The sequence below is a fragment of the Gadus macrocephalus genome, chromosome 19 (genome assembly GCF_031168955.1).
Source record: "Gadus macrocephalus chromosome 19, ASM3116895v1".
Taxonomy (NCBI): Eukaryota; Metazoa; Chordata; class Actinopteri; order Gadiformes; family Gadidae; genus Gadus; species Gadus macrocephalus.
Genome location: NC_082400.1, coordinates 16,313,357 through 16,323,356, shown reverse-complemented (window position 1 = coordinate 16,323,356; position 10,000 = coordinate 16,313,357). Strand labels below are relative to the sequence as shown.

Genomic DNA, 10,000 nt, shown 5'->3' with positions numbered 1-10,000 from the left:
GGCTCCGGTACGTGGCTCCCGTCTGGGCTCCGGGACTGGCATCCATACCCCACATACTCCCTTACTGAGTCCAACACTAACTCCCACACCAACTCATTCTGGCTCCCGTACAAACTCCACAATCTAACCCGTAGCGACTCCCCTACTGACCCTCATCGCGTCTCCCCTACTAACTCTCATACCGACTCTAATCTTAACTCATTTCTTCTCCTGCCGACTCCCCAAGCTAACTCATACGGACTCCCTTCCATACTAACCCATATGGACTTCCAAACCAACTCATACTGACTGCCATACTAAATCTCTCACTGACTCCCATACTGACTCTCATACTAACTCCCGTACCGACTCCAATACTAACTCTTACTGAATCCCACATTTAGTCTCATACCCAACCCATAGGTTCTCCTATGGCTCTCGAACCCAGGCAAACACACTCACTGGCACATGACCAAGAAGCAGTGGACTTGCCCCTGGTGTACCTTGACCTTCTGTCCTACCCATCTGTACCGAGGGTGATATAACTCTGTCTGTGGTCAGACTGAGCAATACAAGAGTATGGTGGGTAAAATATAAACAACTTCACAGAGGGAAAAAAAAAAGGGCATCACTTAAAGTTGCAGTGCGCAGAGAGGTCATTTGGAGGCTATGGGTGCAGGGAGAAGGAAAAGGAAAGTAAAAATAAAAAAATATATTGAGAGAGAGAGAGAGCGAGCGAGAGAGAAACATAGAGAAAGAGAAAGAGAAACATAGAGAGAGAGAGAGAGAGAGAGAGAGAGAGAGAGAGAGAGAGAGAGAGAGAGAGAGAGAGAGAGAGAGAGAGAGAGAGAGAGAGAGAGAGAGAGAGAGAGAGAGAGAGAGAGAGAGAGAGAGAGAGAGAGAGAGAGAGAGAGAGAGAGAGAGAGAGAGAGAGAGACAGAGAGAGACAGAGACAGAGAGAGAGAGAGAGAGAGAGAGAGAGAGAGAGAGAGGGACAGAGAGAGAGAGACAGAGACAGAGACAGAGAGAGAGAGAGAGAGAGAGAGAGAGAGAGAGAGAGAGAGAGAGAGAAAGAGGCGCAGGCGTAAGGAGACGCAGACTCCGGTGGTTGCGGGAGGTTTATTTTCCCTGTTGTAGGGCGCTGCGCTGCGTTTCTGCGTTTCAGAGACATTTCCTGCCCTGGCCACTGAAAATAACCCACAGGAAAAACAACCCAACCTGCAGCAACACCACTGCCCTGCCGACACACTATTCCTGCCTACTAGCGAGCTACAACGCTAACCATCCAACTCCGCCGGCTATGGCTAACGGGACGCTGTGTTACAACACTCTGCTTCCCACAGTGGGGTCACAGGACACCTGGAGTCTGATGGTGAACGAGATGCCTTAAGCCAGAGTAACAGGGCAGGGCAGCTAGGCTTACAGATCACTCACCTTCCTCCATTTTCGAGACACTCCCCTCACATACATGACCATAACAATGTCCACCACACTTCTGCCTTTATTCCCCTTAATAATAATAATAATTATTATTATTATTAGTTATTACTATTAATAGCAGCCTGTTTTCTCATTCTCAAGCTAGTCAGACACGATGCTGTGATTTCCAATCCATCGGATCACACCGCAGTAATGAGGAAATGGTGTGGCTTGAGGCAATAATTACAACACCCACATGACTCTGAGGTTCACAGCGTATTTACAGGACGCATTGACTCACATGAATCACAATTACCACTCTTGACGAGCTGCAAGGGAACCAGACGTGTGGGAACACACAACTCAACTTTGCTAAAATATCGGTGGGGCACAAGAATGCTAAGAAAAAAATTAAATGAATCATGCCGCCGTCTCCAAAAGAGGATGAATAAATCGCAATTACAAAAGAGAGAAAACCATCAAATCACAAGGTTGGGGTTGGGGTTAGGGTCTAGGGTTAGGGTTAGGGTTAGGGTCTAGGGTTAGGGCTAGGGGTAAGGGTAAGGGTTAGGGGTAGGGGTAAGGGTTAGGGTTAGGGGTAGGGGTAAGGGTTAGGGTTAGGGTTAGGGGTTAGGGTCTAGGGTTTGGGTTAGGGGTTGTGGTTAGGGTCAGGGTTAGGGTCGTGACTCTGTACCTGTCGTAGCGGTGTCCCAGGGCGGTGAGGTAGGGGTCCTGCACCTCGTAGATCTCAGAGTCCCTGTCTTGGGGGGGCCCCCAGCCGTGCTCCGTGGAACGGCAGGTTCATGTACTCGGGGATCTCCTCGTACAGCGGGACGTTCTCGTACTCCACCGAGCCGTCGCCGCTGCTACTGGCCTCCGCGTCGCTGCCGCCGCCGCCGCCGCCGCCGCCCTTCTCCCGCCCGCCGTTGACCTCGCCGGCGTTGGGGGCGGAGCCCTCCGGCGACGCCCCCCCCGCCCGGGACAGCCTCTTGGGCAGCCTCTTGACGGAGATCCGGAGCTCCAGGAGCTTCCGGAAGGAGATGCTGCGGCGCGGGTTGGCGGGCTCGCGCGACGGCGACGACGACGACAGGTCGGCCGCCGAGAAGGACTGCGCCCGCTGCTTCCCGCCCAGCGTGGCGGACGCGGCCGCCGGCGGGGGCAGGGCACGGCCCTGCGGCGGCGGCACGCTGCTGCGGCCGGGGGCCTGCCGGCTGAAGAAGGAGACGCTGGGCCGGGGGAACCGCCACGCCGCCCTCTCCTGGGCGAGCGGCGGCGCCGGGAGGTCCCGGGTGGGGGCGCCGGCGTGGGGGGGCGCGGGGGGCGGGGCCGCGCCGGGGGAAACGGGGGGCGGGGGCGGGGCCGGCAGGCTGTGTCTCTGGGGCTTCCTGGGGGGGGCGCGGGGGGAGTCCTGGCCCTCGGCCGACAGGGCCTTCCGCTGGCAGCCCAGCCGGGTGCGTTTGGGGAGGCTGTGGGCCGCGGGGTAGCGCTCGAAGTCCCCGTAGCCGCCGTCCTCCTCCTCGTCCGGCCCCCCGGCCCCCTCGCCGCCGCCGCCCCCCCGCTTGCCGGCGGCGGGCGGGCGGGGCCCGGGCCCGGGCGGCGGGTCGACGGAGCGGGGGGCGTGTCTGTGCAGGGAGGAGGACTTGTGGCGGTGGGACAGGGAGGTCTGGCGTGGGGGGGGGGACGGGGGCGCCGGGCTCCTCGCCGGCGGGGGTCGGGTCACGCTCGGGCGCCGGGGGCGGCTCGCCGTCAGCGGGCCCCTCGTCAGCCTCCGGGGGACCCGGACCCCCCCCCACCTCGGGGCCCGGCGGGGGTCCCTCGGCCCCCCCCTCCAGCCCGTCCTGCCGCACCAGGACCGGCTTCTTCGCCCTGCGGGGGTGGGGCACGGGGAGGGGCTTGCTGGGCGGGGCCGGTACCGGGGAAAGGGGCGTGGCCGCCGGGCCGGGGGGGGGCGAGGCGCGGCCGTTGGCGTGTGCGTGGCGGCCGTCGGGCTCGTCGTGGGCGTGTTCGGGGGGCTCTGTCGGACTCGGCACCGGGGGCGGAGACGGAGGAGGAGGAGCGGCGAGGGTTTGGGCGGTTGCCACGGCGACAGTGCTGACACACAGTGCTGTGTCTTCATGGCCGGCCTCCTGGTGGGGAGCCGCGTCCTCCTGCGCCCTCTCCAGACGTCCCTCCGGCTCCGTCTCCGACTCCGTCCCCTGCAGCTGCTGTGGGGGGGCCCCCGGTGACCCCTGACCCCCTCTGCCGGTCCGGCCCCTGGCCAGGTGCTTCTGCCTTTGGGGCTTATCCCGGGGCTTGGGTTGCAAGCTGTCCGTCAATCGACGGCCCTCCTCCACCTCGCCCTTCTCCTCTTCCTCCTCCTCCTGCGGCCGCCGCCCCTCCTCCTCCTCCTCCCCGCCCCCCACCTCACCGCCCCCCTCCCCCGTCGTCACCGGGCCGACGTGTCCTTCAGTGGCGTTCCCGTTGTGTAGCCTCTCCTCGTCGCGCGCAGCGCTCCCGTCATTCCCGACGTTCCCGTCATTCCCGACGTTCCCGTCATTCCCGACGTTCCCGTGGTTCCCGTTGAGCAGAGGCGGGAACGCGGGCTCCGACTCCAGCCCCCCCGGGCGGCAGGGCGGGAGGATGTAGTCGGACTCGGAGAGGCTGTCCCGCGGCGAGGATGGGGTCCCATTCCGGGTGTTGAGGAGGTCGAGGCTCCCGTCTGAGTGTTCCTGGGACTGGGTGTGGGCGGACGCTGGTTTGGCCTGGGGTACTAGTACACATGGTTTGGGGGCGAGGGCGGGTTTGGCCCTCTGCAGAGTACCAGGGGAGGGTGCGGGGCTGTGGACGGCGGGGGCCAGGGAGAGCAGGCCTGGCTTGGGGGCGATGGGAGGGGGAGAGGGTTTGGTGGTAGCAGGGAGTTTTGGTTTGGGAGCTAAAGGAGGTTTCTTCACACCTGGATCGAATGAGAGAGAATGAATGTTTTAAAGAATAATGTTGATGTGTTATTATTGCATGGCAGATACAAACGTGCGGACATCCGCCAACCCTGTCGTCATTTGAGAAATAAGACAGCTGCATGGGGCTTGGTTCAAAAGGTCACCGTTCGGGTTACAGCCGGCTAATGAGGCAAGAATCGGGCATGGGAGTTCAGCGACTATAATGGATCAAAGCGGGGATATTGCAGATTGTGAGATAAACGATTACAATTTATAAAAAAAAATAGTTTTGCATGTTCATTCCACCACTCGTGTCGCATCCGTTTCATACGACGGCTTTAATTAATTATAATGCAATTATCCTGTGATAGTCCTCTTACTTTAGGGGACGGTAATGAGACACATATGCGTTTGGCTGATATACAAACTTAACTAAAACATTGGATTATGAACAAAGAAACATGACTGAACTGTACGAGCTCCTCTCAGACCATTCAATGGCGTGGAATGCTCTTCTGTTACACTTTTTAATCATATTACGCATAATCACGTCTGTATTCTTGCTGTGGCCCTGCACTAGATTATCTGGACTTTCCTTTGCTTTGGTTTTGTGTTTCTAAAATCCCTCTTTTTCTATTTCCAGACAAAAAAAGGCCAGCAGGACTGAATGGAAGCAGGCACATCACACGAGACACGAGAAGCGGAGTCATACAGCGGATGTACGAGAAATAACTAAAAAACGTATCTTGCGATTGGGGGGAAAAGACCGTAAACGCAACAGCCTTGGATTACCCGTCTGGTTACACTCACACACAACCATGTTTTTGAGCTGGCAATACATTTGCACAGTGCTAAAGTCAACATTACAGCGCTAGGGCTGCTGTTACTTGTTGCATCCACAGAGAAGCAGATGTGTTTTTAAAACAAAGGGCTGATGTGCCTCTGGCTCCGGGTCCGATAAGAGGACGTTAGAAAACCACTATTTTTTTAATATTGATTAGCTCTGAATTTGAGGTCGAGCTCATTCTATTTCAATATTTTGAAAGCTATCATTAGGAGTTAACTGTAATTAAGTAGGTCTTCGTAAAAAAAACTGAGAGGACTCCGAATGCGTAATGCTTAAGTTTAGACCTCTATATGTGCGTGTTTCCAGATGTAAAGGCAAACGCAACAACACGCACTACTTTTTGCATTTAAAACTCCAGTAAATAAATAGCAAATCGGGAGATAACGCAAGGGCAGACTCCAGGAGAAACCAACCTGTGCTCATGACTCTCGACTTGCTCCTTTCTCCATGAGCAAAACGCAACTTTCAATGGAAGGGAGAGGAGGAATCCTGCGGTTTATCCTCCGTCCACATCCCTGTCAGCCCCACGACCCGCGGGCCGACACAGTGCTCACTTCCCGGCTGTCCTGTTCTGTCGCAGCGGTGAATAATCCACGTGTAAAGTATGAGCCTTTGTCGGTTTTCCCATTTTCCCCAAGTTTTTCACCCACGGTTGTTTCCTTCCCCAACTCTTGCGCCCTCTCGGATCTCAACCAGCAACCGCTAGGGGCGCAATCCCGACCAGGCACCGCTAGCGAGGAAGCGGCGGTCGGCGGAGCATTGTGGGAAATGTAGTTTTAAAATAAGTTTTGTTTCTGCGGCGACCAACCGGCGGCTAAAGAGAGCCTTCAACTTCTACTACAACACCGAACACACAGAATGCTACACCGTCCGTGTACCAATGTGGGAAAGCAATGACTGAGGAGCTGGATGAAGATGTGGTATTCGAGGTGGGTGTCGTTATGGTACATGCGGTACAATACGAGTAAATGCTTTGTCATGGTACCCGGGCTCCGAGTCCCATTCGGGGGCTGAATGGGCTGGAGCGCCCGGGTCGAGTCTGACAGCCTTACGGCTAACGCTAAGCTAGCAGCTGACGAACCATGCGATGATGATCACACAGGCTGTGCTTTGTTACCGGGTCCTGATTCCTTACAAATCCTCAGATTTGGCTCCTTCATACCTGTGTGGATGCCAAGTAGACGTGGTCGTCATGGGACTGGTTTAGCTGGGCGTGTGTGCGTACTGTTGCTGGGGGGGTCAGTGTCACCAGACCTCGGGCGAAGAGGTGCCTATGCGTCTGTTCCGATTTAATTAAAATCCAATAAAATCCACTTGGACCGGGACTGGGTCGTTATGCGTTCTGATTTCGTCCAACAATGGAAGTGAGTTTTTTTTGTCAAATCTTATTACGGATTAGACGTGGTGCAGTATCGTTTTGACTCTACATAAGTTATGCCTGCCATTGATAAAGAAAAAAAAAAACCTTTCTGTTTACATGTATTAGATACTCCATTCGTGTCGGTTGAGGAGGATCGTATGCGAATGTTCTTGGCATACGATCCATCCATCCATCCAGGCCACTGCAGGTCTATATGTCTTCCTTGTCATTCCATTGCCGCTATTATCTTTTCGTTCCTACTAAGTGGCGGTACCTAACCTAGACCAGGATGATGTCAAATGGTTAATGATGGCAGGTGGACTAAAATGGATAAGGATTGCAGGTGGAGCCTGGGACAGTGTCGTCTCCGTTCTGTGTGTATGGCAACATGCTTTACCTCATTAATCTAGGCTGCAGACTAGTAACTTTTGTTCCCAGCGTTAAGACGCTTGGGTCTCTCAACCTGTTCAACTCCCAACGGTCCTGTTATCTCCTCCTCCCATCTCCTCCTTCTCCCGCCTCCGCCTGTTCACCATTCCTTACACCTGGTCATCTCATGTTTCCCATCCTGGCTCACTCTTGGCACTTTTGTATTCACTCTTTGACAGTGCTCTCTCCGTTCTCTCATTCCAGAACTCTCCGCTGTTCCAGTACCTCCATGATCTAGGGCACACAGACTTTGAGGCGTGTCCCACGGGTTCTCAGGAAGAGGGAGATGGAGAGGAAGCTCCTCCCCAGGGAGACGACCAGAAGCGTTCGGTGAGCGCATCCCTTCCACACAATACTCAGACACGCGCTCATACGACCCCATACCCGCTTCTCCTTTGTTTTCAGCTGCCCTACCCTCGGGGGCTTTTGGTGCAGACAAGACAGTTAATTACTTTACTGATCGACTCATCAATGAAACCCTCGGTGACACATGCACACAGGTCATCCCCTCACAGAGTTTGTTGTTGTGAAATGCTTCAGTCTTGTAGGAGACAGGCACGGCACAGATATGTGCCCCAGGACAGGTCAATGTATTTGGTGTTTTATAGTTTTAAATTTATTAGTTTAGCTTTTATTTCTGTAAATGTCCCCTTCCTCGTTTATCAGTTGAAAAGCGGAGCTGCTCTGATTACTGAAACAATCGTTGACTTTAGGTGTTTTTTTTATTTTTTTATTTAGGTGTTTGTTGTGGTCTCCAACGCTCAATAGGGTTGCTGAAACATTGTTGTGGTTTTGTCCACGTTGATTCACAACATAAGGGTTACTGTGTGTGTGTGTGTGTGTGTGTGTGTGTGTGTGTGTGTGTGTGTGTGTGTGTGTGTGTGTGTGTGTGTGTGTGTGTGTGTGTGTGTGTGTGTGTGTGTGTGTGTGTGTGTGTGTGTGTGTGTCTGGCTTTTTGTCCTGTAATAGCACTTCTGATGTGATGGATTTAAGCCCGCAGGCTCTGTTCTGTATTACACAAATAACGGCTGACTCAAATGGATTCTTTACTCTCAGAAACTATTTAAATAGACCATTCGTTTCCTTAGAAAAAAGAGATGCGCCCTTCCATTGATTTTGCAATTGATGTGGCCTGTCCGTCCACCCCTTTCCTTTGCCCACACCGCCTGGAGACGACAGGATGTTACTCTGAACGTGTCGTTCGTCAGGAATGTTTCCATGCGTTAACGAGAAAACTGGAGCGGTCAAGGCAGGAAGCATTCTGGGTCATATCTCCTGTGTTTTGGTTTCCCTTTGTTCCTGCTGATAGCCCAGGAGGAGGCTCGGGTTAAAGGAGGGCAGGCCTTGCTGAAGCAAAGCAACGCCGGTCTTATCTTTCTACTGCCATGGCCCACAGCTTGCACTATGGGTCTAGTTCTTGCTGAAGCTTTATTTACATGATGAGATTTATGAGTTCGTGCAGGGGCCAGTTCAATGTTCTGATTTTCTTTCCCCCTGTACTTATTTATTTTACTTTATTTACTTATTGCAAATGGGCCTACGTAGAATGTATCACTCAGCAGTTATGTCTAATAAATACATAAACTTGTTTATTTTGTTTGGCATGTTTATGTAATTACCCTTTTAGTTTTTTTACTTTAGTGGTGCTTTTGATATAATTTTAATACGGAGTGAACGCAATCATGCTGCCGTCTAAAGGGACTTTGCCCATGGATGACGTTTTTTAAGAGGATTTGAGGTTACGACAGAAACGGCAGCGAACTGCTGTCAGATTGAGGCCAGAGGATTACCCCAATCAAATATTGTCCGGGGCATTCCGTCAGCGATTTGATTCGTGCAATGATGACAACTTCACGTTCGCAAACCATAGATGGAGACCTTATCGCTTTACAGCTTTATGAAATGGTTGCATAAGGCATACAGTGGGCACTTGGTGGCACCTCAGCAGTTAGGTCACCATCCAGGCGAGGCTCCTATCTGGAGTCGCTTACAGTGAGAGAAAGGGCCAAAATAAATACCGACCCAGCAGGGGTCACGTGTTGGAGTCTAGGATGCATTCAGGTCGACCGAGGGCACTGCCTCCTTCCCCCTGGGAGACAAACATTCCAGCAAGTATCAAGTTGATCCTGTCCTCAAAGTAAGGCCTTCTCTGCACGTACCAATGAAGCAACGTTGTGATGTCTTTATTACACATGCTCGACACGTTTGGGTTTCGCTGCAGTCTGGAAGCCACTCTGCGCTCCGATTGTCTTCTTTAATTTGGTTCACAAGGCAGTAGTAGTCGACAGACATGAGGCACACAGAAGGTTTTGGCACTGACTGCGGGATGCCTGCAGAATACTAACCAACAGCAGGGGACATCTTGTGAGCACAAGCTCCAGTTTGGTGTATGTCTAAACGTGTGTCTGTCTGTCTGTGTGCGTGTGAATGTGTGTGTGTCTGGCCTACCGTTCTGCCAATCAGCAGTCAATAAATCAATACGTGTGTGTGGCCGTTACACTTAATAACAATCCTGGCCTATGCAACCCCCCCCCCCCCCCCCCCCCCCAGAATAGAGGGATCATGTAAGCCCATAACCCCTGCCCTCGCCACACACACACACACACACACACACACACACACACACACACACACACACACACACACACACACACACACACACACACACACACACACACACACACACACACAGGATGTTATTATGCTTCTGTGGTCGGGCCACTGTTAAACACACCAACGCGGACCCAAGCCAAGCACTGTGACCAGATTAGGGGGGAACCTGAAGCCTATTCATGATAAGGAGAAGGTTTGGATTGCGGTGGACTTCCCCCTCCTCTTGGAATGCGGTGTCGTCAGTGGATTTATAAAGAAGGAAGTCGGACGCTCTGTCGGGGTCTGTGTGTCTGCATGTGTTTAGACAAGTCTGTCCAGAGTGTTTACAACAGCACTGCCTTCAGCTGCAACCCCTACAACACGCTAATAAGCAGTGTTAAGACGGGGGTGTGTGTGTGTGTGTGTGTGTGTGTGTGTGTGTGTGTGTGTGTGTGTGTG

The 10,000-nt window shown here is 53.3% G+C and overlaps 2 protein-coding genes across 4 annotated transcripts in view; one reads left to right on the top strand and one right to left on the bottom strand.

Moving 5' to 3' along the window:
* Positions 1–5,865, bottom strand: part of LOC132447262 (FYVE, RhoGEF and PH domain-containing protein 6-like) — a 20,000-nt gene extending 14,135 nt beyond the window's left edge. Inside the window, 4 exon segments of the mRNA XM_060037817.1 lie at positions 2,093–2,170; positions 2,172–2,944; positions 2,946–4,330; positions 5,574–5,865. Coding sequence (XP_059893800.1) covers positions 2,093–2,170; positions 2,172–2,944; positions 2,946–4,330; positions 5,574–5,583 — 2,246 coding nt within the window. The 5' untranslated portion in view covers positions 5,584–5,865.
* Positions 5,866–5,901: 36 nt separating this feature from the next.
* Positions 5,902–10,000, top strand: part of vezt (vezatin, adherens junctions transmembrane protein) — a 14,442-nt gene continuing 10,343 nt past the window's right edge. For 2 of the 3 annotated variants that reach the window (XM_060037806.1, XM_060037805.1), the window contains exons 1-2: positions 5,902–6,089; positions 7,154–7,279. In XM_060037806.1, coding sequence (XP_059893789.1) covers positions 6,054–6,089; positions 7,154–7,279 — 162 coding nt within the window. In that variant the 5' untranslated portion in view covers positions 5,902–6,053. Of the gene's footprint in view, positions 6,090–6,248; positions 6,525–7,153; positions 7,280–10,000 lie in introns of those variants that run through there. The other variant, XM_060037807.1, reaches the window with a different exon arrangement.